Source organism: Phocoena sinus, chromosome 10 (genome assembly GCF_008692025.1).
Source record: "Phocoena sinus isolate mPhoSin1 chromosome 10, mPhoSin1.pri, whole genome shotgun sequence".
In the NCBI taxonomy this organism is placed as follows: domain Eukaryota; kingdom Metazoa; phylum Chordata; class Mammalia; order Artiodactyla; family Phocoenidae; genus Phocoena; species Phocoena sinus.
The window spans coordinates 100580144-100607736 of record NC_045772.1 but is presented as its reverse complement, the minus strand read 5'-3'; the positions used below and the strand labels follow the sequence as shown (position 1 = coordinate 100607736).

Sequence of the window (27593 nt, the reverse complement as noted above, 5' to 3'; positions counted from 1 at the left end):
ATATTACAAGACATAAACAGAGAAACTAATCACAAGTAAAGTATTAAATACACCTTAGATTGAGTGTTCTATTGAGAGCCTATTACACTTGAAGTTTTTGTTTAAGCAATACCCAGGTCAAAAGAGGCAACTTACCTTTCATCTTTGTTTTGCCGTATGCATCCTTCAATAATTTCCTTCACTTCAGGAATTGCTACTTTGTCAAAACTGGCTGGCTTCACCCCCTGAAAATCATAAAAATAGCGACAGAAACAGGTTAACGAAGACAGGGACTTTGAACTTTATTTATACTTGCCTCTTAAGGTTCTACTAGATTCCTTCTTACCAGCCTGGCTTTTTTCTGATTTGCCTGCAGGATCTAGTCCATGCAGGGTCAGAGCTCGGAAGTGGCAATTTAGCCCCTTCAAGATAACAATAGGGAATAGTTAAGGTAGTGGAGTCACTCACTTCCATGGCTTCATATGGCTAGCGAAAAACTTAGGCTGTTGTTAACATCTTTTGCTGTGTTTCAGGTAATGGAAGTTACTGGCTAAAAAGAAGGCCAAATGTTCTAATTGGTTAGAAGATCTCCTGTTCAACGTCGTTCCCTAACACATTAATCAACATAACATTTACGGGCATGAATTCGCATGCTCAGTTTGGCAAGTGTTCTATTATTATAGTAGTATACCTTAACAACCCCAACCAGAAGTTAAGAATTTGGATTGGTTTGGCATAACTGGATAACTGAAGAGCAAACTGTCTTGTACATATGAAACATAAAATCACAAGTGATACATCAGACCCATATGAAAGACAAGCTCTCCAATTAATCTCCGAAGAAAATTCAATACTAAACAGTATCACAGTAGTATTTTAGAATCTTCACAAAGTGTAAATTTTTTGCAAATAAAATTTCAACAGTGTGTGGAAAATATATGTAAGAAAGAAGAATAACAAACTACTCCTGTCTGAGAGGTGGTATGGAGAAAAACATCTCATTATCTATTCTTGCCTCATCTAAGTAACCACATGGATTGATTTGAAGTAGCAACACCGATATACTGTCCAAGTGGCACGGTAAGTCTATAACCACATAACACACAGGGAGTAGGAAACAGGAGACAGGACTAGAAAACTTAGAATATATTATAAATTATAACCAGCTACTGTCTCAGTGATGATATATATTAGAATTTGTGATATAATTTGATAAATCACAGAAATGTGTGTAATCTCTCACAGATTGAAATGAAATATATCAAATGGTTAGCTCTAAAGTCTTTAAATACTAGGGCTGTGGTGGGATAATTCTCATCAATTACTCACTACATTATTCAAAAGTTCTAAAGATAAATTAATTAATTAATTTAAAAAGGGGAAGGGACTTCCCTGGTGGCGCAGTGGTTAAGAATTGGCCTGCCAATGCAGGGGACACGGGTTCGAGCCCTGGTCCGGGAAGATCCCACATGCTGCGGAGCAACTAAGCCCATGTGCCACAACTACTGAGCCTGCGCTCTAGAGCCCGCGAGCCACAACTACAGAGCCCGCGCGCCTACAGCCCGTGCTCTGCAATGAGAAGCCACCACAATGAGAAGCCCACGCACTGCAACGAAGAGTAGCCCCCGCTCGCCACAACTAGAGAAAGCCTGCACACAGCAACAAAGACCCAACACAGCCAAAAATAATCAATCAATTTTTTTTAAAAAGTTCTGATTTGGAGGAGTCTCCTCTAGGGCTAACTTTCCACAACACGAAACTGTCTAATAAGGCTGACCCTAAAGTTAAAAATCCATGTATTTTAAATGTTTGTTTCTAAGTAATGACTACAAAGATAAGTATTTGTATTTTCCTCAATCTTTTTATTTTTCAAGGCCAGCTAAGTTTTCCAACTAGTCTTTGTCTTCGCATAATCATTCTAATGAAAACAAAAAATAATGCTGCTGAAGCAAAAGAATGCTTTAACTGAGCAAGCTGGTATGGTATTTCAAATTAAAGCTAAAGAAAACGGGAACTGTTTTAAGGAAAAAAAGGATGATACTCACTAAAAGTTCTCTGGTAGTAGAAACACTGGGGATTTTGTTTTATATTTGTTTTTCTACAATAAACATGTAAAAGTGTATAAAAGCAAACTTTTAAGATGCTATTTATGAATATAATGGGAAAAACAATCTAGAATACCATATATTAAGTTCTTAGAACATTCACTGTTGGCAGAAAATTATCTGAAGGACTGTTCTTTGCTAAAATTGGACATTAATACACAGTGGGCCTTTGCATGTAAAGACATTCCATATGTTACAGCGAAGTAGTTAAAAGAGGATATAGACTATGATTAGAAAAAATGTTCCTACTTCCATAAACACATACACTTTAGAGGAATGTAGTTTAGCCTTCTGGCAATAAAACTCTACGTACTGAGTTAATAAATCACACCTATACTGACTATATTAAAAGACTCTTCTGTTTCAATTTAGCATAGGCATATTGGAAAGATCAAAGGATGTAACAGAAGACTTGAAATCACTGTGAACTGGACAAGCAGAAGCAGCTCTGAGCTTCAGAGTCCCTCTCTAGCAAATGGGGATAATACCTGTCCAACTATATTAATGGGAACTAGAGTCATATGTGATTATCTAGGTTGACATCTCTTTGAATTATTAAGTTTGCTGACCTAAGGCACACCTCTGATTTCAAAGGCCATCACCAAAGATAATAAAGCTTACAGTTAAAAGGAAGCAAAGGACTCTCTTCGAAAAATAATCACCAAGATCCACAGTGAACCTGCTTTCATCCTTGGTTATCCTTAAAAATAGCCCTCTTGTTAATCCTACCTATGCAGACATACATACATTCATGACTTTACAAACAGGAATTCCTATTTACAAGTAGAAATGCTAGTTGAACAAATGAGATATAAGGTCATAATGACAAAACCAGTAACTACGCATCATATAACATGTTGACTCTGCTAGGTTAAGCTGCTTTCTCAACATATAGCCAAGATTTAGGTACAGAAAATTCCATACCAATGCTACACAACATATTCAGATGCCACTGCTGCCTTAAAAAATGTTGCAGGTGCCAAGACAGCCAGTAAAACGGAGACAGTCCAGCAGCTGGTATTAAAACATTACCCACTGAGATAATGAAAAAGACAAGAAGAAATCTCAGCAACCATCAAGAAACCAGAATTATCAAAATATCTAACAGAAGTATTCTGAATCATTTGCAAAGAAGCAAGAATATCTAGGGATTATATCCTAAAAATGACCAAAAAAAGGTCAATGACGCTGAAAGTGACCTACAGAAAATACATCTAGGACACATGATGGAAAGCTGCTTAAAATAAACAAGCACACGTTTCAATACACAGCACTCATCATACTTAGAGGCTTCTTGTTCTTAAGAGATAAGAGAACTCTAATATGTATAAAATGGATAACTAATAACCCGCTGTATAAAAAAATAAAATTCAAAAATTAAAAGAGAGATAAGAGAACTCTATTTTTTTATAATTGATAATTTTTTTAAAATTAAAAAGTTGGTTTAAGATTATTCTAAAACACAATTTAAGCACCAGACAGAACAAAATAATGATGAGAAAATGTTTTAATGATAATATTTCATCTTTTTTCCTTTTAATTTATGTATTTCAACAAAGATAATCAACTTAGAGTCTGAAAATCCTTCAAATGTCACCTCTTTTCTATACTGTCTGATTTAGCCCCAGAGAGTCCTATTCTAGTCCTGTTCTGACCAGCAGAAGCCAAGTTTTGCTCACCTATTCTGAATGAGGTTCAAAAATACAAAACAGAAAAGTGCTAAGGCAGATAAATTGGGCTAATGTTTTACATATAAGAAAAATTAAGTTAGTTAAAGACACGCACCCTGTCACTCCATCCTTCTAGAGCTAGCAACCTGCCAGCTCTAGAAATATTCTTCCTTACTGTTGTAATTCACAGGATCTCTCTTTAGGCAGCAGTGCCATATTATATTTTTTGACATGGGACCGTAACATGTTCCTCTGCATTAAACAAAAGTACTTCTTGAACAGCTAACGTACATTCATTTAAGACACTTCTGCGATTATATAAAATTATATATTCTCTTAAACAAAAAAACAAAGGTGACTCTTGTGCAGTCTTAAATGGAGTACAAAAAGAAAACAATAACAACAATCGTGACTCTCCAAGGGCACACCGAGAGTTGATTTTTTTTTAAAAAAGTTGATAAAAATGTTTATAAAATATGTTGCTTTATTTAAACTAAGAAAAATCCCAAACACATACATGCATCTTACAGACTAAGTTTTTCTGTCAATTCTATATACTTATAGTTTGCAACTAATCTGCTGGAATAATAAAAGTGAGTCATAATAAAAATATAAGTGAGTCATAATATAGTATTCTCTGGTTCAATCTTCTAGCTCTTAAAGAGTGTCGGCACTTGCTTCTTAAAAACTTACGTTTCAAATGTGTTAAGGTAACATTTTCCTTTCCATAAGAGCAAAACTTTTCCTAACCATTCAGAATTGAGAAAAGTCTCCTTCCTTCCTCATACAAAATGTTGTGTAAGCTAACTAAACTACAAAACTAACTTAAAGCATTCTGAACTAAACACTCTCAATACTTTAACTGAAACTTTCCACACATATCATCAAATGGCTACAACATACCTTTTGTATACACTGAAAATTCTTACCCACCTCATTTACACAATCCTTTTGAGGACAGCAGCAGCAATGAGAATTTACGATGACAAACACTGAGCAAAAATCTCTCTTTGTAAAATCCATCAGAAAAGGCAAAACAGACTTGTTATAGTTAGAGGAAAATGAGGGGGGAAATATATAAGATGTAAATTAACAGAGTAACTTAGCCCACAGCATAAGCAAGGCAGACATCAAAATCAGGCTGAAGTTTCGTTTCTTGTTTAACATTAGCCATGCTTCCCCAACTCTCAGACATAAGTTTCCTCTGAGCCAACAATATACTTATTCTAGATCGGCCCTTTAGACAAAACTACATGCCAAACAGCAAGGAAACTTAGTCTGCTACTCCTCCTCCTGCTTCTCCTCCAACAGGAGCAGATCCCTAAACAAGCAAAATAAGATTTTTTTACTTGCTCAAAGCTCCACCCATTATGTCCACAGGTTCTGCCTCCTTGACATCAAAACCTACACCAGAAATCTGTTTATCTAAACACCCCCTTCCCCTTAATCATGTTGAAACTATGCTTTAAAAGAAAATGGGGAACGAATTCAATGACCAAAATGTAAACTAAGAATATATAGCCAAAAGAACACTGGACAAGGAAATCCCAATTCTAGGAATGAGTTCCTAGTTCAATCTCTCATGCACCAAGTTTGTGTGACCTGGGCCATATTCCTTAAACTCACTTGAAAAGTGAGCATAATAGTTCTTGTTAACCTAATTTAAAAAGTGGTGACATTAAGGTAAACTGCCTTACCACTGTCTCATGGTACGTTAAAAAAAAATTAAATAGCTGTGAACAGCTTCTTATCACCCAGAAGTGATAAGAATTTATCCTTCTCCGTTCCCTCCTATTATTAAAAGCCTCAATATGAAGATCTACCTAAAGACATTTCTATCTGCCAGGAAGATCTCATGGAGCCAAATGACTACTACTTTGATTTTAGTGATTAAGGAAAGGTTTTTCTTCATGCCATTAACAAAGATGGTAGAAAAAGCACTGTTCATTGCAATATTATAATGGATAACATAACAAAGTGCTATCCCTTGTAATTTGGTACGCCTGAATCCCCATCAAGACAGTGGGTACTAAGGCTTTAATTACTCAGTAACGGGAGGATAAGGGCTTAGAAGTTATTTGGTAGGATTATTTCTACTCTAAAGGCTAGAAATGACTATTATTTCTAACAAGCTGTCTCAAAGTAGTTGCCACAGATCTCTTGCTCAACACAATTTGTCACTACAAAGTACACTAAGTAGGCAGTGTAGGATGCCAGCTATTGCTCATAAATACAGCAATGCGGTCCGCCAATGCCTCTGACTTAAGTGTCTGACCAAAGCTGCTTAGGACTATGCTAAGCTAAATGAAAACAGAAGAGCCAGAAAACGGGCACCACGCTCCCTGCTTCAGAGGTTCATCAGACATAAACACGTGAGTAGGTTTTTAAACTTTACTGTGCAACAAACAAAACCAAAAATGAGGTAGCTTTTTTTGGACAGTGGTATAATACAGGCACAAATATCTAGATCTATGAAGATGAGCCTTTTTTTATATATCAAAATAAAAGTTTTCAATGTATACAATAAAAATACCATTCACATACATGTTAACAGTTTATATGTCTAAATTCTACTTCTTCCTTCTCTTCACGTCAGTGCCTTTCTCTGGGTTTCCTCCATTTCTTTCAATGGCATCATTATTTCCAGAATAGAAACCTTAGTCTTCTTGGATGCTTCTTCTCCCACAATATTTAAGTACTATTATTCTCTAGGAGCTCTTTAAACAATGAGAAATGTTTAAAACAGCTCGTATATAGTTCTGCTGCTAGTACTCCTACTGCCCCTCCAAAAGCCAAAGATCTCTGGTTGGACAAAATGAGATTTTTTACCGGCTGGTTACTTCTCAAAATCATTGCTTCTTCCGCATAACAACTGTGACCACCAAAATCCAGATTATCAACACCTCACCTCTTTAAACTTAGACCAATTTAAGACGGGTCTCACTGTTTCTATTCTCTCCAATTTGTATTTTACATTGTGGCCAGCTCAATCATCTGGCTTCATCTAATCATCTGACATTTAACCATTTCCAATCATCTGACATCATTTAACTCACAACACATTACTCAAAGATGGTTAACAGTTCTCCACACCTACAAGATGACCACAGGATCACAGATCTAGAAAGAATCTGAGTTAGAGTCCCAACTTGTTCAAATGAGAAAACTGGAGATCAAAGAGATTAATGCCATGTCAAAGATGGAATTAATTCATTGATTCACTGGCATCTACGAGGTGTCATGTCCAGTCTAGTCTAGTATGTGTAAGACACCTACTAGATTTACTGCATTACCTTCAGCACCTAGAATACAACAAATAGAGCCTATATTCTAGTGGGTAAGGGCCTAGTCAATGGTAAAGCAAAAACCAGAATCCAGATTCAACAATGTCTAGTTCAGTGTTACTTCTAGCCCACATTATAGTGCTTTTAATTTCCTTAATCTGGGGTGAAAAGCCCTCACAAGTCTACTTCTACCTACTTCTCTGCTCCTACCCCCCCCAAATAAGTCCAGCCAAATTAGTTACTTTTTCACTGAATACTTAATGCACATTTTCACAAGAATATTCTTTCTACTGCTCCCTTTTTCAGTCAACTGAGTCCTACCCTTCTTTCAAGGTATACCTCAAATCACACATAGAGAGAAGGCGGCAACTACAAAGTATTTGTATGAATCTTCTGGCATATAAATTATTTACAAGATACCAAGAAACTCAATACTATTATAATTTACTTAAACACAGTAGAAACCATCTCTCTATATCCTATCAGTTTTTATTCTGTAGTCTAATGCTGTGTGAATTATAGATCAACATTCAGTTGGGATAAGTAAAACTAGCTTTTCTGTGAAATACTGAAATAGGGATTTCACAATTGTTTTTCAGCACTGAAAATGTTGGGAATGATACCCAACTGTTTGGTTTAAGATTAATGGTCTGATTAAGACACTTTAATATTAATCAAATCACAGGACAGTAATAGAATGACTATGAAAATCATGCAAAATGTTCCTAAGATACACCTTATAATACACCAAGTTTTCTCTTATGTGTATAATTTAAATTTATTGGATGGAAATAGGAATAAAATTTATAAAGGAATCATTTCAGCTAATTCCAGTGGATTTAGATCTCTGGGATATCACACACACACAAAAAATCCAACTGCTAAAGAAAAAAATACGAAGTTTTTCCCAACTTTTCAAACCCTATCTATAATTAGGAATCAGCTTCACTTGTTTCTGTAAAAAAGTAGGGTGAAATGCAATCTGTTATATAAAAGCCAAAAGGAATCTCACCCCAACTGCTTTGATTCTGTTTTTCCCAGACAGAATGTTCAAACCTTGCAATCCAAAGGCTAATGGAATCAGTGACAAAGTCAAATTACACAAACAAAGTAATTAAAAATCCCCATTATTTCTAACTTGGTTGTTATGAGGCTGGATTCAGCCAGATTCTTACTGGTATGAACCATTAGTTTACAGGAATTTGAACATACCTTTTGATCCCATTGGAAAACAAGCCTCTTCAAACTCCCTACCAAATCCAACTAGCTCTATCCAAGGAAATTAGCTGACCTCATGACTCCCCAAGGCTCATTACTCTCTGGATACGTGAAAGCTTGTGCGCTGTTCCAATCTCAAATGCACTATTCTCCATATAAAAAACTGACGCCACTGCTCACCGTAGTTTCTATTCTTTTAACAGCAGACAACAATTGTGCTAAGTACATTACTACTCTTATTTGGATCTTTTCATTGCCAATGGCAGAAAACTTCAAGATAAGTTTTTCTCTTTTGAACAGGGATCATGAACCCTGGTAAACAGGGGCTCAAACCTGTGACACCAATCTTAGACTTATGCTACCCATGTACCCTAAATTTTTTTTCCCTTGAAATCTAGGGAAAAAAGTTTACAAAACAGAAACAGGAAAAGGAAAACATTTTAAGGTTTGTATTAGTGTTATGTTAGAGATGCTTGATTTCTGACCCTACTATTAGTATTTCTCCTTCATGTCCTTGGGCAGAATGCTTAACCTCTGAATCTATCTTCTCACCTGTAAAATGAAGGTATTATCTACTTATCAAAATACAAAAGATTAAAATAAGATAGTATATGTAAAGCACTTTGCAAGGTGATTGGCAAGAAGCAAGATGATAAATAAATGTGAGCTCATTTTCACTCATTTAAAACTTGGCTTTATTTTAAGTTCATTAAACACATTTTAAACACTGCTATTTGTTGAATGTTGCTAGGTAAAAGAATAGAACAAGAGACAACTTATTTCACTACTAAGCATGTCATAATGATGTTAATGGTAATAATGGCAATGCCTAATAAGTACTGACTGCTAACTGATTTAGGCACTTTTCTCATTTAATCCTCATTACCAGCTTAGGCTCAGAGAAGTTAATTAACTTGCCCAAGGTATCAGCTAGGAAATGACATTGCTGGGATCTGAACTCAAGCAGACCCAACCCCAGAGCCCATTTCCTCCACAGGCAACATTGTGTTTCACTCCCTATAGTTCTGTATTCGTGTATTCATCTCGCAAACACTGACTGAGTGCCTATTACCTGCCAGGCTCTAAGCACTAGGAAAACAGCCAAGAACAACTCAAATAAAACCCCCACAATCCACAGAATTTATATTCTAATTGGGGCTTTAGATAAACACTGTTAGGCTGTGATAAAAGCCATGAAGAAAAATTAAACCACAGGGGATAGAAGTAAAGTGTGTGCACACCTAAGACTGTTTTAGATGGATGGGCAGGAAAGGCCTCTCTGAGACCTGAATGAAATGCATGTGCAGAACAATGACACACAACAGTTCTTTATCAGTGCACCACAGAATATAGTTATTAAGCCGGTACATTACCCATTTACCCCTTCACATTGGCACTTACACAGACAGGTTTAAATGCCCTCAGGTCACAGACTGACACTGTACTAGACATTTATGAATTCAGTACAGAATTTTGACATGAGCAGGGGACCTGGAATCAGAATAACAGAATAACTCTGTTATTTTCTAGATATGTAATCATGGGCTAGCCATCCTGGGCTTCAGATTTTTATTTTAAAGTGTAGACAACAGTAGTAGTAAACCATCCCCAATGAGGTTTGTTGGAAGAATTAAATTACATAATAATGCAAAGTGTTTAATGCAATGTCTGAGACATAGGATGCATATGTGTTAATATTTACACTGCTATCATCTGCTATTTACATTGCAGTTGTACCACTGCAAGGCCAGACATGTAGTAGTGAACTGGTCTACAGAGGGAAAAAACCCCTGTCCTTGAGACGCTCAGTTCTCATGGGGGGTGGGGGGGACAACAGTTAATAAACAGTTAATATCAATATAATTATCATTATAGTATATTAATAAGACAGAGGTTGAGTATGATGGAAATACTGAAGGGGCAACAATATTGGCATGACTTTCTTCAAGAATCCTAGGACTTCCCTGGTGGCGCAGTGGTTAAGAATCCGCCTGACAATGCAGGGGACACGGGTTCGAGCCCTGGTCTGGGAAGATCCCACATGCCGTGGAGCAACTAAGCCCATGTGCCACGCTCCTGAGCCTGCGCACCACCACTACTGAAGCCCACGCTCCCTAGAGCCTGCACACTGGAACTACTAGAGCCCATGCTCTGCAATAAGAGAAGCCACCACAGTGAGAAGCCCGCACAGCGCAGCAAACAGGAACCCCCGCTCACCGCAACTAGAGAAAGCCCACGTGCACCAACGAAGACCCAACACAACCAAAAAAAAAAAAAAAAACCCTAGAAATATTTCTGGTAAAGAGCTCCAGATGACCGGGGTTACTGGCTCATTCCTTCATACAGATCTGCCTTAGCATCCCTGACACAGGCCAATAAAGCTCTCAATTTAAACCAACTTTCTCAGGAATACTGTCTCTGACTCTCTCAATGAGATCAAAACCCTGTACCTCATTATGTCTATAAAATCCACGTGCTTTACTGTACTTACTACTTCAATGTTTACCTTCCCTACAAGAAGGTGAAAGAACACTGAAGCATATATCTTGTTCACTGCTGTATCCTCAACCTGGCACACAGAAGACACCGAACTAATAGCTGTTAAGTAAGTGAATAATCGTTAAAATAAATTGAAAAGAAACTGAGAACTAGAGTTTATGATTCAACTGACTAGAGTTCTGTGATCTTCAAACCTGAAAAAGTAATCCTAGGCTGTTAAACACTCTTCTTTGTATCCCATTTCTAAGATAGTGCCAAACCCATAGGAGGCCTTGTGAGTCTAGGAGGGGGCAGTTCACTGACTACTATTGGTAAACAGGCGGAGTGTAGTAGATCTGGGATGGAAACCAGGAATCTGGAGTGGCAGGGGGCAGTTTGCATTAGGGAGTTTGATGATCTCTCGATGGATAACCAAACATGTTTCCTTAATAAATGTGCAATTGTTAGGCAGACTAATGCTGACATATCCTTTAAAAAATTAGTTCAATTTACACCCAAAGCAAACTTAAGGGAAAGTACAATACTTCAAGGTGTATTTCAATAGAGTCACCACTAATGCTTATACAATCATATAAATCATTGTATAATCAAGGTAAACTCCCCACACATTTATCTCAGCACCCAAAACATGAGAAAAACTTCAGAAAATTAAAAAAGGACATAGCCCTTTTTATTCTTCATTGGAAGCCAGAAGATGGGAATGGAGGTTAGTGAAACCAAGACAGAGTTTCCCAGATAAGAAATATAATAACTGAAGTACAGAATAACGGACTGTAGATAATACAGAGCTCAGTTTTCACAGCTGAGAGGAAAAACAAAGAACAAGTAAATGCCTGCAGTATCCTCAGAGACCAAGGGTTCCAAAAGTTCCAACTGACTTAACTCCTCAAGCTTTTTATTCCAGCTTTTCCACAGCTTGACTTACTATTTTGCGTTTTTAAAAAGCAACTCTTGAATAGGCAGAAAAAAATGCAATTAAATAGGGTTAGATTTCTAAGTCAACTTGGTTACTTATAATGCTAGTAAAAAGGTTCCATGAACAATGGAACAAAAATTTATTCAAATAATGCTTGATATACAATATTTAGTCTTTTTTTTTTTAATTTAACCAAAAATAAGGTATACAGAACTGGAAGGGACCTGAGGTGATCACTGTTGTAGCTCACAATTCTCAAACTTTAACGTACACACAAATCATCTTTGGATCTTGTAAAATGCTGGTTTTGACTCAATCCATCTGGGATGGGGCCAAAATTTTACATTTTTATAATAACAAGTGTCCTAGGATGCCAATTCTGCTGGTTGTGGGGACTGCACTTTGCACAGCAAAGATCTCAATAGTGATTTGAGAACTGATGGAAGAGCATGTGAATAGATGACTTTTTCAAATGCCTTTCTAGTCCTGGAATTTTGACTCTATTAAAGTTATTGTTTTCTGCTCTAGTTGTACCAAATAGCTTTTCCCATTCTACAAAAATATATTGTATATGTACATATATAAAGTGTATCAGTTTCTACTTGCTACTGTTCAATTCCACGTTAGTAGGATGATTTTAGTATTTCTAAGGTGACCTTATTTTGCAGGATAAACTCAACTGTCCCAAATTGACATAGTGTCTAACTTGACTATATCTGGGATTCCTTTAATTGAATCATTTATTCTTCAAAGTATCACTGAGTGCCTACAATGTGCCATATGCTATGCTACAAACACAAAACTATAAACAAAGATTTAATAAGTCGGGCTCTAGGACAATACCTTTTAGAACACTGTATATTTCATCCTTCCTGTTCCCAATTCCTCTCCAGAGGTGAGGGTGGCTATAGGTTCAAACAGTTTAAACAATGAGAAAAGGAGGAAGAGACTACAGAAATAGAAAGAAATAAAACCTGCTGAACATTAAAAATGTGGTACATTCATACAATGCAATATTATTCAGCTACAAAAAGGACTGAAGTACTGATTCATGCTAAAACATGGATAAACCTTAAAAATGGTTACGCTAAATCAAAGCATAACACAGAAACAAAGTGTAACACGAAAGGCCACATATTTTATGATTCTATTCGTATGAAATGTCCACAACAGGCAAATCAAATCCATAAAGACAGAAAGTAGATTAGTGCTTGCCAGGGGCTGGGTGGAAGAGGAATGTGGAGTGACTGCTAACAGGTGTGGGGTTTCTTTTTTGGGGTGATGGAGTGGCATTAGTGGTGTCGATTGCAGAACACTGTAAATACACTAAAACCCACTGAATTTTACACCTTCAAATGATTTAAATGGAGACTTTCATGGTATGTGAACTTTATCTTAAAAAAGAAAAAAAAACACAACCCATTGACAAACTAAAAAAAGGGTAAATACTACACTAAGACTATGGAAACAGTGATATTGGTCTTTCCAGGGTCTATTAAACTAACGCCAAATACTTTTTTCATTTGAGAAGGGGATTTTCTTCTCAACTGAGCTAGAGTTTGCATTTGCAAATAAAGATTCATTTGTTGATTAGACAGTATCTCAAATGCATTATCTTAAAAATCAAATTAATTTGTTTTCTTTACTTTTATCAAATTATTGCTTATATAAACTTTTATCTGATTTTATGGCAGTGCTGTGTCTGACAGTCTGAAGTCAAAGAACACTGCTTTTAGCCCTGAGCCTCCAGTGAGTAGATTTAATCAATAGGGTTTACACTATTTTTCACCTACTCATCCTATACAGTCATTATATTTAACCAGTTAAACATATTTGGTGGGTAAGGTATAAAACAAGGTAGAGGGCTTCCCTGGTGGCACAGTGGTTGAGAGTCTGCCTGCCGATGCAGGGGACACAGGTTCATGCCCCAGTCCGGGAAGATCCCACATGCCGCGAAGCGGCTGGTCCCGTGACCCGTGGCTGCTGGGCCTGCGTGTCCGGAGCCTGTGCTCCGCAACGGGAGAGGCCACAACAGTGAGAGGCCCGCGTACAGCAAAAAAAAAAAAACAAAAAAAAAACAGTCCTACCATATAATTTATAACTTTATTTCTTTAAATAGCAGAGTTATTTTTTAGACTTCATTTTACATAAAGAAACCAAAATTCCATGATCCCTCGAGATATTTTAAGTACCAACCTTTATTTGTTTAGAGAAATAGTCAGGAATTGAATTCACAAGATTAATTAGAGACACCTATCACTAGACAACCCGGTAATGCCTAGGCAGGGTCTCTAACAGCAAAGTACTGTCTGATGGTTCACAACAAAATCTACCAAGTTTCAAAGTAGAAATATTGCAAGACCCACAAAGAAGGCTGGTGGCTGAGAGACAGTAGAGAATGTTTAAATATATGGCTATCTGATGGATACTTCATTCTTCCGGTCTATTCACTATCAAAACATTCAGTACTGCTGGAAGGTAAATAAAAGATATTTGTTAATAAGTCTTTGTGTTTAAAATCCAGAACGATCACCTCAAGCAGTAGTACTGGGTTTAAGATGCTATTTATTCTTAGGCAATAGAAAGAATAAATATGGCCAGTGAAAAATGGGTGTTACATTAAAACCTGTTATGTTTTCGCCACAGAATTAAAGTGATAGTTCTACTCTTAACAGAGAGAAAAGACTGCCCACAAATTATCAGAGCTAATAATTTAAGTAACTACTTGCTCACACTGAGATTCTCCTGCCTACTCCAAGTACAGAGGCTAATAGCATTCTAGTAGAACATTATCACCACTTTTGCAGATTAGAAATTAGTTACAGAACTCTTCAGAGGAGAATTTTTTAAGAAGTTCTGGTGTCATGTGTTTGATTTTTTCTTGAATTTTTGAATTTTATTTACTTTTTTATACAGCAGGTTCTTATTAGTTGTCCATTTTATACATGTTAGTGTATATATGTCAATCCCAATCTCCCAATTCATCCCACCCCACCCTGCCACTTTCCCCCCTTGGTGTCCATACGTTTGCTCTCTACATCTGTGTCTCTATTTCTGTCCTGCAAACCTGTTCATCTGTGCCATTTTTCTAGGTTCCACATATATGTGTTAATATACGATATTTGTTTTTCTCTTTCTGGTGTCATGTGTTTAGAATCGGAGTCAGCAACATTCTCCGTTAAGAGCCAAACAGTACATAATTTAGGATTTTTGAACCACAGAGCCTGTTGCAATTACTCAACTCTGCCACTGTAATATGTGAAAACAGACATAGATAATACAGAAACAAATAAGTGGCTGCGTCATTACTTTCTTCATGGACACTGAAATTTGAATTTCATGTAATTTTCATAGGTCATCACATATTATTCTTCTTTTGGTTTCCCCCTCAACCATTTAGGAATGTGAAAAGAATTCTTAGCTCATGGGCTGTATAAAAATGGGTAGGAGACTGGATTTGGCCCATGGATCATAGTTTGCTAATCCCTGGTTTAGAGTGTGATGGAGTGAAGAAGTTACAGACAGTAAGTTAGTAAATAAATTACACAAACCATTTTACATACAAACTGTAAATTTTATAGTCCTAAAATTTAATGTATTTAACCTCTTAATCAGGTTTAATATTCAGTTTGATCTCCTTAAGAAGATATGTATTTACAAAGGGTATTTTCACATTATTATTTGTTTTCATAAATATTAGGTGGAAAAGAACACGTTAGCTTAATTGAATTCAAATTCATAAAGAAAATCAATCCCTTGTCCATCCACTTTGGCCATCTCTACTTTAACTCCTTATTTCAGTCTATCGGTTATTCCTTCAGATTAGTGCAATAGCCACTTAACTGGGTTTTCAGCTTTTTAGTTGTTTCCTCATAAATCCATCCTCCACTCTGCAGCCAGAAAACTCTTTTAAAAATTTAAGTCTGATCTTATGACACCTACCAAGTCTTTTTTTTTGGGGGGGGGGGGGGCAGGGGGCAGGGGCTGCACCTCGTGGCCTGTGGGATCTTAGCTCCCCGACCAGGGACTGAACTCAGGCCCTTGGCAGTGAAGGCACGGAGTCCTAACCACTGGACCGCCAGGGAATTCCTACGACACCTACCAAGTCTTAATAGTGGCTGCAATGGTTCCCTCAGTGCTCAAGTGTAGTCTAAACTTTCACTTTCCTCCCTTATCCCTTGTCTCTTCTTTTTCCTGTTTTCACACTGTAGACATACAAAGATTTTTCACATGCAACTCTTAGTCTTTCCCTATTTATTTAACATAATTTTCCTAACCTGTCCAAACTCAATTAGGCACTACTTCTATGTGCTTCTGTTACATACCTATCCCTAGAGTAACTGCTTTTATACACTATGGTAACTGTCTGGTTTACTTGTTTGTTCTCCTTTGCCTAGTAATAAGCTCTTGAGAGACAGGTTTGTGTTTTACTTAACTATAATATTCAATACCTAGGATCGAGAAAGAAGTCTGGAACATAATAGAGACTAAATATTTGTTGGATGAACCCATGAACTGTTACGGGTTGAACTGCGTCCCCTGCCCGCGCCCCCGACAAAAGATATGTTAAAATTCTGATCCTCAGTTTCTCAGAATGTGACCTTATTTGGAAATAGGATCGCTGCAGGTATAATTAGTTAGAATGAGGTCAACCCGGAGCTGGGTGGCCACAGCTCAATCTGACCAGTCCTTATAAGAAGAGGAGACACGAGACACAGACAGATGAGCGGTGAACTCCATGTGATGCTTTCTAGTGTTGTTCCCTTTTGCACGGTTTGATGTTATACAGCTTCTTAGCCTAAGATCACCAGTCAGTTAGGACAAGACTTACACTGGTCACTCGACGGTAGATCTGTGCAGCATTTTGGCACTCGGAGTAAGGGTATTCAGATGTGGCCATCTCAAGCATGCACATCCCAAAAGCATAAACATCAACGGATTCATCATATTTCTCCTCATACATCTCAGGGGCCATGAACTCTGGGGTACCTTAAATTAAAAGAATGATTCAGACTCAGTGTGAGGAGAAGCTGCGATTCATGGGGAGGGCAACAGCAGAGGGGTTGACCTGTGAGAGAGAAGAAAGTGGAAGGGGGGTAAGAGGTGAGGGAGGAAAAAGAAAAGTAGGTAGGTAGGTGGTGGGGGGAGAGGAAAGAAATCGTCTTAGTCTGTTCCATCAAATATGTTATAGATCTTACACTACAACTCCTTTATAAAAAACTGGCACAGGATCAAGTGTCTATTTATTTACTGTTTCAAATGGATTAGTGTTATACAATATTAAAATAGAGTCTTGCATAAAAGATAAACTGATATAACTCATATTGAAAACAAACGGAAGGAAAAGGTAAGAGACTACCGAGGAATAAAGTAGATATAATGGCATCTACCTGTAAGATAGGATGATGGGTTAAAAAAGATCAAAATACTTGTCTGCCCCCTACTGTATGGTAGCTGTAAGGTTAACATTCATATAATAGCTAGTCTCTTGCCATTAACATTCCATCTGATCAGTTTCACTTTTAAGGCAGCTTTTCAGTAAAAAACAGATATTCAATACATTTTTAAAACGGTAAAATAAACTGTAATTGTCTATAAAGGCCACTCACCAGAGCCCTTTTCTTCATACACTTACCACCACCCCCCCTACAGTACACAAACCTACTGCAGTTTTAAGAAGTGTAGTGAGGCACATCCTACAGACACAAACACAAATAATTCGGTCTGCACTTGAGTTCTCAGACTGAATTACGAGCATAGAGTGAGTGTATGATTCCACACACCAGGTTTCCAATGTTTCCAAAGAAATTAAGCCCGAATACCTCAAATTATAGGACATTTCTAAGAACAGGCTTGCACACTATGGTTTAAACAAAAAAAGAAATAAGAAAAAACCCTCTTGGGACAGAGATTAAGATGCCAAAGACAATCAAAGAACTGCTTCCTATAAGGAGGGCAAAAAGGAAATTCATCTTTAAATAACTCTTCCCAGGAACACTATTTTGTAAGGATGTGCAAATTACTGGTGTTCAATGTTTTTCTTATTAAAACATAGGATTCTAGCCCACTTAAAAATGAATGATGCAGGGGACACGGGTTCGTGCCCCGGTCTCGGAGGATCCCACATGCTGCGGAGCGGCTGGGCCCGTGAGCCATGGCTGCTGAGCCTGCGCGTCCGGAGCCTGTGCTCCGCAACGGGAGAGGCCACAACAGTGAGAGGTCGCGTACCGCAAAAAAAAAAAAAAAAAAAAAAAATGAATGGCTTGGGCTTCCCTGGTGGCACAGTGGTTGAGAGTCCGCCTGCCGATGCAGGGGACACGGGTTTGTGCCCCGGTCCGGGAGGATCCCACATGCCGCAGAGTGGCTGGGCCCGTGAGCCATGGCCGCTGAGCCTGCGCTCCGCAACGGGAGACGCCACAACAGTGAGAGGCCCGCGTACCGCAAAAAAAAAAAAAAAAAAAAGAATGGCTTTCTTGCTGTTGTTATTGTGGTCACCTTTGGGGAGAGTAGAGTGTTTGTGAAGATTTCAAGTTTTCAAATTGTCATACCCTCTTCAGAAAGTGAAAGCTTATAAAATAATCAGCATTAAATTATTTTTCCAGCTACAACTCTCTAACATAACAGTTAAAGGCTGAAAGGACAGACTTGTTGTATAGATCAGTGATTCTCAAGAATGATGATTTGCCCTATAGGGGACATCTAGCAATGTCTAGAGACATTTTTGGTTGTAACAACTGGGGCGAAGTGGGCAAGGGGGCATGCTACTGGCATCCAGTGAGTAGGACCAGGGATGCTGCTAAATCATCTTACAATGAACAGGTCAGTCCTTACAACAAAGAGCTGGCCAACCCGAAGTGTCAATAGTACTGAGGCTGAAAACTGTTTCAGGTATATTTTCTGAAGAGTAGGAGTAAAAAAAAAGTTGATAATGAACCATCATATTTTCACATTTTAAAATAAAGTTTTAATAGGCAGATATTTTTGAATATACATATATCCAACAGACCTCTTCAGAAACTAAATTATATATAAATTCAATTTCTTTTATGGGGAAGTAACATACTTTATCTGTTATATAAATAAGTATATGATACTAAGTATCAATGAAATGACTCAGTAAGGTTAACAATTATTACATAATGTTTTGTAGGCAAAGTTCACCTTACTTCTCTTCATATAACTTTACAAAACAACAATGGTCTTCAAGATGATTCTAGAGGCAAAGAAATAGAGAACTCCACATCACTTCCTGGGTTCAAGCTCTGAATTTCTGAAGGTTTATTTCACATAATAAAAGCTCTGACAAGGTCAGGTTTCTAAATAAAAGGAATGTCAGAAAGCCAGTGAGACTGCAAGGTACACCTGAAACATACCTATCACACTCTTGGCAAAAGAAGCCCGCTTCAGGGTTGCCAGACCTAGGTCTCCAATCTTGACTGAGCCTGTAGGGCCAGTGATAAAGATGTTGTCACACTTAAGATCCCGGTGAATAATAGGTGGAGTTCGAGTATGAAGAAACTGAAGTCCTTTAAGAATCTGACGGCACCAGCTTCTCAGAACTTTGATCTTCATCACCTTAAACCTTTTCAGGTACCTGGAAAAGGCAAGGTACACCAAACAGGTTATCAATGATATGCATTTATTACTTTGAAGAATTCCATTAAATTCTAGCATATCTGAGATGGGAATATCAAGTTCAGAATATTAAGATTCAGTAAGCTTAGGTTAGTGCTACTTTTAGTAAGGTTAAAGGGGAGAGGATAATAAGTAGTTGGCAAGCAAATTCTGATAACAAAGCACAAAAAATAAATTCCTTAAAATTAGATCACTGCTAAAATGATTTAAAAGTTAAGAGGCAGAGTTCGACTTCTGGTAATGGTGAAGCAACTCTTACTGGATGCAGATATAATTATAAACTCTAGTAAATATACACACACACAACTACTCGAAAGCTCTGGAAAAATCAAAATCAGGCATAAACTGGAAGGGAGTACACACGAGGGAAAAGGGAAAGCACTAGTCTGTGGGGGTCGCTCAAACCTGGACTGAAACCTGGAGCATTATTGGCTGAGGAATGAATACGAGGACAGAGTTCAAGATTACCTCAGGGTCTAGAACAATGCTATTCAACAGAACTTTCTACAATGACAGTCTGTCCAATACAATATTCACTAGACAAATAAGAATATTCTTTTTTTTTTTTTTCGGTATGCAGGCCTCTCCCATTGCGGAGCACAGGCTCTGGATGCACAGGCTCAGCGGCCATGGCTCACGGGCCCAGCCACTCCGCAGCATGTGGGATCTTCCCAGACCGGGGCATGAACCCGTGTCCCCTGCATCGGCAGGCAGACTCTCAACCACTGCACCACCAGGGAAACCCAAGAATATTCATATTTAAATGAATTAATTAAAATAAAAAATTTTCATTTCCCAGTTGCACTAGTCACATTTCAAGTGCTCAACAACTGCACTGTAGCAAGTGGCTACCATTTTGGATGGTGCAGATTACGGAACATTTCCATCACCACAGAAAGTTCTCTTGGACAGCAGAGATCTAAAAAGTGAAGGAGGCAGGGTGGGGGGTTGGAGGGTGGGGGTGGTGTGTAATCCCAGAAAGGAGGTACAGGGGCTTCCCTGGTGGCGCAGTGGTTAAGAATCCACCTGCCAATGCAGCGGACACAGTTCAAGCCCTGGTCCAGGAAGATCCCACATGCCGCGAGCAACTAAGCCCATGCGCCACAACTACTGAGCCTGTGCTCTAGAGTCCGTGAGCCACAACTACTGAGCCCACGCACCGTAACTACTGAAGCCCGAGTGTCTAGAGCTGGTGCTCCGCAACAAAAGAAGCCACTGCAATGAGAAGTCCGCACACCGCAACGAAGAGTAGCCCCCTCTCGCCACAACTAGAGAAAGCCCATGTGCAGCAATGAAGACCCAACGCAGCCAAAAGATAAATAAATTTTTTTAAAAAAAGGAGGTATAGGGCTTCCCTGGTGGTGCAGTGGTTGAGAGTCCGCCTGCCGATGCAGGGGACATGGGTTCGTGCCCCGGTCTGGGAAGATCCCACATGCCGCGGAGCGGCTGGGCCCGTGAACCATGGCCACTGAGCCTGCGCGTCCGGAGCCTGTGCTCCGCAACGAGAGAGGCCATAACAGCGAGAGGCCCGCGTACCGCAAAAAAAAAAAAAGGGGGGTGGGGTATAGAAGGGCATCTCCAAATTCTGTATATTCACTCTGCCTAAATCTCTGGCTGACCTCTGAAATATGTGTGTGTGTAGCAGAGTCCAAGCAGCCCAGCTAATGTTAAAAGAACAGGACAGAGATTTCTGATTAACTGAGTTCTGATGCTATTTTATCTGGAAATATTCAGGGAAAAAATGAAGAGCACTGATGGTAAATATAAAAGACTACATTTTCCTATTACTATCTTTATGTTACATATGACTACTAAAAGGAAAATCTGTAACATTGTATTACAGAATCTAAACAATAAATGTAACATATGAAAATTATAGCATAAAGTATAAGTACTAGAAATACATGGGCCTATATTTTTGCAAGTTTCCTTTATTTTATATGAAATTGTACAGTATCAAGCATGTTGTGAAAAGTTAAAGATATAAATGCAGTATCTAAAGCAGCCACTAAAAAAGATAGTTCAAATGCACACACACACACAAGTGGAGTTTAACCAAAAAGCTAATACAGAAACTAATAAAAAACCTTAAAAATAAATTAAAAAATGAAATTCTGCCTCACTTGGGTGGGATATGAGGTAATTAAAGAAAACTAATGGTGAAAGTTGGTTTTATGGTTTAAAAAATATATATATAAAAAGAGTTACTTCTGGAGGGTGAGGAAAGGGCTGCCTGGAAAGGGCTGCCTAGGAAGAGGTTTAAGGGCATGTATTGAGATGATGGAAATGTTCTATATCTTAACGGTTTCAATTACATGAGTGAGGTATCACATTAATAGGACAAAGGGGAAAACAACATGATCATTTCAATTCATGCAGAAAAGGCATCAGACAAAATCCAACACCTTTCCATGATAAAAAAAAATACTCAAACTAAGAATAGTAGAGAATATATTCAACATGATAAAGAGCATTTATGAAAAACCCACAGCTATACTACAGTGGTGAAACACTGAAAGCTTTCCCATTAAGACTGGGAATAAGACAAGAATAACCACTGCTCTTCAGTGTTGTACTAGAAACTCTAGCCAGATTAATTAGGCAAGAAAAAGAAAGGTACCCAAATTGGAAAGGAAGAAGTAAAACTCCCTCTATTTGCAGATAACAAGATCCTATATATAGAAAATTCTAAAGAATACATACAGACATGCACACACAACTAGAGTTAATAAACGAATTCAGCAAAATTGCCAGCGTACAAGATCAACACGCACAAATGAGTTGTTGTACACCCCAACAATTAACAAGCTGAAAAGGAAAGCAAGAAAACAATTCCATTTGCAACAACATCCAAAAGAATAAAATACTTAGGAATAAATTTAACCAAGGAAGTGAAAGATTTATACACCAAAAGCTAGAAAACACTGTTGAAAGAAATTAAAGGACACCTAAATAAAATGGAGATGGGTTCATGGATTGGAAAACAATATAGTGAAGATGGCAATATTAGCCAAAGTGACCCACAGATTCGATATATCTACAGATAGATTTGATTATATCTACAGATGCAATCAAAATTCTAGCAGCCTTTTTGCAGAAATGGAAAGCTAATCCTCAGGTTCATACGGAGTTATGAGGGGCCCCAAATAGCCAAAACAATACCAAAAAAGAAGAACAAAATTGGAGAACTCATTTTTTCCAATTTCAAAACATATCACAAAGCTAGGTTTTGTAGTATTAAAACAGTGTGGTACTAGCATAAGGATAGATTCCACATAGAACAGTGGAATAGTATGGAGGGTCCAGAAATAAACCCATGCATCTATGGTTAAATGATTTTTGACAGCGGTGTCAAGATCATTCAACAGGGAAAGAATAGTCTCTTCAACAAATGGTGCTGGGACACTGGATATCCACATGCAACAGAATGGAGTTGGATCCCACACCTCACACATACACAAATGTTAACTCAAAAAATGGAACGATCTAAATAAAAGAGCTAAGCCTATAAAACTCTTAGAAGAAAAGTTAGGGGTAAATCTGCATGGCCTTGGTTTTGGCAATGGATTCTTAGATATAACCCTAAAGGCACAAGCAACTAGGGAAAAAAAACAGATAAACTGGACTTAATCAAAATTTAAAACTTTGTGCATCACATGACGTCATTAAGGAGTGAAAAGAATATATAGAATGGGAAAAATATATTTGCAAATCATGTACCTGATAAGGGTTTAGCTTACAGAATATATAAAGAACTCTTACAACTCAACAAAAAGACAAACAACCCAATTTAAAAATGGACAAAGTGGGCAGAGTTGAACAGACATTTCTCCAAAGATGTATAACATGCACATGATAAGATGCTCAACATCATTACTCTCTAGGGAAATGCAAATCAAATGAGATACCATGTCACAGCCAGCAAGACGGCTATTAAAAAACCAAAAACAAACAAACAAAAAAACCAAGTGTTGGCAAGAATATGGAAAAATTGGAACCCTTATTCATTGCTAGTGGGAATGTAAAATGGTTCAGCCATTGTGGAAAACAGTTTGGTGGTTCCTCAAAAAGTTAAACACAGAATTACCATATGACTCAGCAATTCTACTCAAAGGTATATATGTATCTAAAAGGCATGAAAACAGGTACTCAAATAAGCACTTGTACACAAATGTTCATGGTGGAAACAGCCCAAATGTCTATCAATAAGTGAGTGGATAAACAAATTGTGGTATATCCACAGAATATTATTTAGTCATAAAAAGGAACAAAGTACAGATACATGCTACAACATGAACCCTGAAAACATGGTAAGTGAAAGTAGCCAAACACAAATTTTATACTCCATTTATATGAAATACCTTGATCAGATAAATCCTTAGAGACAGAAAATAGTTGGTGGTTGCCAAAGGCTAGTGCAAAGGAAGAAAGGGGAATTGTTTAATGGGTTTTAGTTTTGCAAGATTAAGAATACTCAAGATTGGTTACACAGCAACATGAATATATTTAACTAAACTATACACTTAAAAATGATTAAGGGCTTCCCTGGTGGCACAGTGGTTAAGAATCCGCCTGCCAACGCAGGGGACACGGGTTCGAGCCCTGGTCTGGGATGATCTCACACGCTGCGGAGCAACTAAGCCCGTGTGCCACAACTACTGAGCCTGCATGCCACAGCTACTGAAGCCCGCACACCTAGAGCTGGTGCTCCGCAACAAGAGAAGCCACGGCAATGAGAAGTCTGCACACTGCCAAGAAGAGTAGCCCTCACTCACTACAACTAGAGAAAGCCCGCACGCAGCAACAAAGACCCAACACAGCCAAAAATAAGAATAAATAAAATAAATTTTAAAAAAAAATGATTAAGGTGGTAAGTTTTATATGTTTTTACCAGAGTTAAAAAAAAAAATGCCCATCTATAAATCCTAGAGATCAGCTAGTCCACTTATTTTACACATGGAGAACTGAGGGCCAGAGAAGGGGATCTACTTGCCCTAAATCACAGCTGGTCAAAGTCAGAGCAGAGAGCAGACACCTACTCTAAGTCTAGTACTTTCTACTTTACCTCTTGCTGCTTTTGCTTTGAGGCTCAGAAACTGAAACAGACAATGATGGGGAAAAAAGAACTTTAAACTTAAAAGAAAATGGTTAGAAACTTAGATCATGTGCAATTAAAGAGAAAATATACTACGTGGGAAGGGTAATGGGGAGTAACTGCTTAATCGGTATGGGGTGTTCTTTTAAGGTGATGAAAATGTTTACGAAGTTGACAGATGTGGTTACACAACATTGTAAATGTAATAAATGTCACTGAACTGTACACTTTAAAAAGGTTAATTTTATGTTATATGAATTTCATCAAAAATTTTATAAAAAAACTAACTTTATTTCTATCTACTGACAGACTACTGACAACCCACTAAGTATTCAAACCAGAAAAAGAATCTTAAGATGCAGATATACAAACAACTACTACCACAGAATTTTCCTTAATTCATTCAAATATTTATCAAGTTTCAGGCACAGTGCTAGGGAGCACAGTCTAGGAAAAGAAACAGGCATGTGAATAACAAGAAGCGTGGACGACTAGCATAAAGATGCTGCCATAAATATTAGAAAAGTTGGATGGGAAAATTAGAATGTGGAGGAGGGAAATAATCTGTTGGCTTTTCAACATGTTAACTTTGAGCATCCAAGAGCATCCGCGATTCTCTACATCCAGGAAATACAAGACTATGTTTCAAAGATCTGAGATTAATCAGCTCAGTAGCATTAACTACAGAAGGTTATAAAGAATAAATACACACTACAGAGACAATTTTTCACAATCCAATTCTTCCACAAAAAATTTACACCATAAAAGTTACTCTAGTTTCCTCTCTGAGTACAAATAGATACTCTAAGAGACATGGGACTCCAAAGGCATACAGGGAATTTCTGCATTTGACCTATCCATATTCCTGAAAGGGATGATAGGTCTAGATGTTTTGGCTTCAATTTCTGATGCTTTGGGAAATGAAATTATCTAGTGATAAATGTCACAATACAATTTGTATTTGATACAATATGTGAATAGTTGTAGCAAAAACTGCCCAATATGAGGTGAGAAAATAAATGGGTAAAGCTTGTCAATAAGCTTCAATTTCATTTTAACCACTAGAGGGCCACCTTGTCATTTGATTTCTGATCTCTTAGCCACTCAATTTTAGAAATGCCAATCACCATAACTTAAAGCAACTAGGTTTATTCTGCAACAACTTCTCATTTAAATACTTACCAATACATAATTATCAAACCACTTTATACACCAGAGGACCTTGTGGGCAGGAAAATGTGCTCATATACTAACATTTGGAGCAACTACTCATTCCCTCCTTAGTATACTGGGCAACAACAGAAGAACTGATAAGGCCTGAAATAAGAAAATTCAAGTTCTCTCATACTTCTTGGTCAGCTTTTACAATATTGATGAACTTACGTTTTAAGTGTTCCAGATGTCATAAGTTCAGTCACCAAAACGATGCACTTCTTTCCCTTTACTGTGGATTCCCAGGAATCATAGAATCGGACAATATTGGGATGCTGAAGACCCTTTAACATTTCAGCCTCTTCTTTAAATCTCTGCCTCTCAGACTTTGTTAACTTTCGATCCTAAAATCAAAAAGCAAGACAGAATACAGTTCAAGATTGGGAGTTTGGGATTGACATGTACACACTACTATATTTAAGACAAATAACCAACAAGGACCTACTGTACAGTACAGGGAACTCTTGCTCAATATTGTGTAATAACCTAAAAGGGAAAAGAATTTGAAAAAGAATAGATACATGTATATGTATAACTGAATCACTGTGCTGTACACCTAAAACAAAAACAAAGGAAAAAACAGACAGAATATGCTTTTAAGATAATAAAACACCAAGTCACATAAGTTACACTTAGATGCTAAACATGTACTAAATTATAATGACCAATACTGTTGAAATAAAACATCCTAACACTGGAGTTACTAATAATTAATAATTTCATCAGCCTGTTATATGAGTGTGAGAACAGGCTAAAGTGTATTTAAGAAAACTCTTGATTATAAAGTCATGCTTGAGGGATTTCCCTGGTGGCGTAGTGGTTAAGAATCCACCTGCCAATGCAGGGGACACAGGTTCAAGCCCTGGTCCGGGAAGATCCCACATCCTGTGGAGCGACTAAGCCTGTGCGCCACAGCTACTAGCCCGCAGGCCACCACTACTGAAGCCCGCACACCTGGAGCCCGTGCTCTGCAACAAGAGAAGCCACCGCAATGAGAAGCCCTGAGAAGCACGCGCACCACAACGAAGAGCAGCCCCTGCTCACCACAACTAGAGAAAGCCTGTGTGCAACAATGAAGACCTAATGCAGCCAAAAAATAAATAAATTACTTAATAAAGTCATGCTTGAGATTATTTTAGTATTTTTACTGTTAATATGTGCTTCAGATACACATGTTTTAGGTGCAGTTAATTTACCACTTCCAAAATAAGTCACCTATTGACAGAGACATGCAATTTAATAATGGAACAAGTATGGGTTTTGGAAGTGGTGAGATCTAAATATAAATTCTGTCTTGGCTTCAACTAAAATTTCCTTCATGAATAAAGTCCTCCGTATTCATGAGTTTGCATACCCAGATTCAGCCAACTGCAAGTAAAAAATGGGCTGGTGTGTGTGTTGGGGGGATGAGAAAATTCCAAAAAGCAAAACTTGAGTAGTCTGCCCACATGCTGGCTACTATTTACATAGCATTTACATTGTATTAGCTATTATAAGTAATCTAGAGATGATTTAAAAGTATATGGGAAGATATGCAAATACTGTGCCATTTTATAAAAGGGACTTGAGCACCCACAGGGGTGGAGGGTGGGGTCCTGGAACCAATTCCCACCACCCCCCGGGATACTGAGGGATGACTGTGTATACCTTCACCTCATAGGACTCTTCTAAGAATTAAATAATCTACTAGGTAGATTTAATTTAATTTAGTCTACTAGGTAGATTTATTTAAAGTGCCTGGCACTTCATAAGTTAATTCACTTCTTATCTGAGATAACTGGAGAAAAGCACTTAATCTGCTGTTCTTCCCTTAACAGAGTCCCATACACACAAACTCTGTACTGTCCTGTAAATTAAAATTGAAACTGTCATATAATATTCTATCAAAGCACATAAGTATTTTAACGAAATAGTCCAGGCATACAATAACATAATGTGTCTATGATACAGTTAAATAATTAAACATTAAAGACATAATTT

The 27593-nt window shown here is 37.7% G+C and overlaps 1 protein-coding gene across 23 annotated transcripts in view; it reads right to left on the bottom strand.

Annotated features, from left to right (window-relative positions):
• WNK1 (WNK lysine deficient protein kinase 1) overlaps positions 1-27593 on the bottom strand; it is a 135112-nt gene that overhangs the window by 47837 nt on the left and 59682 nt on the right. For 22 of the 23 annotated variants that reach the window (XM_032647191.1, XM_032647194.1, XM_032647192.1 and 19 more), the window contains exons 2-5: positions 25785-25957; positions 19045-19265; positions 16503-16660; positions 136-224 (exon numbers count right to left, since the gene is read on the bottom strand). In XM_032647191.1, the coding sequence (XP_032503082.1) occupies positions 136-224; positions 16503-16660; positions 19045-19265; positions 25785-25957 (641 nt within the window). Of the gene's footprint in view, positions 1-135; positions 225-4687; positions 5020-16502; positions 16661-19044; positions 19266-25784; positions 25958-27593 lie in introns of those variants that run through there. The other variant, XM_032647203.1, reaches the window with a different exon arrangement.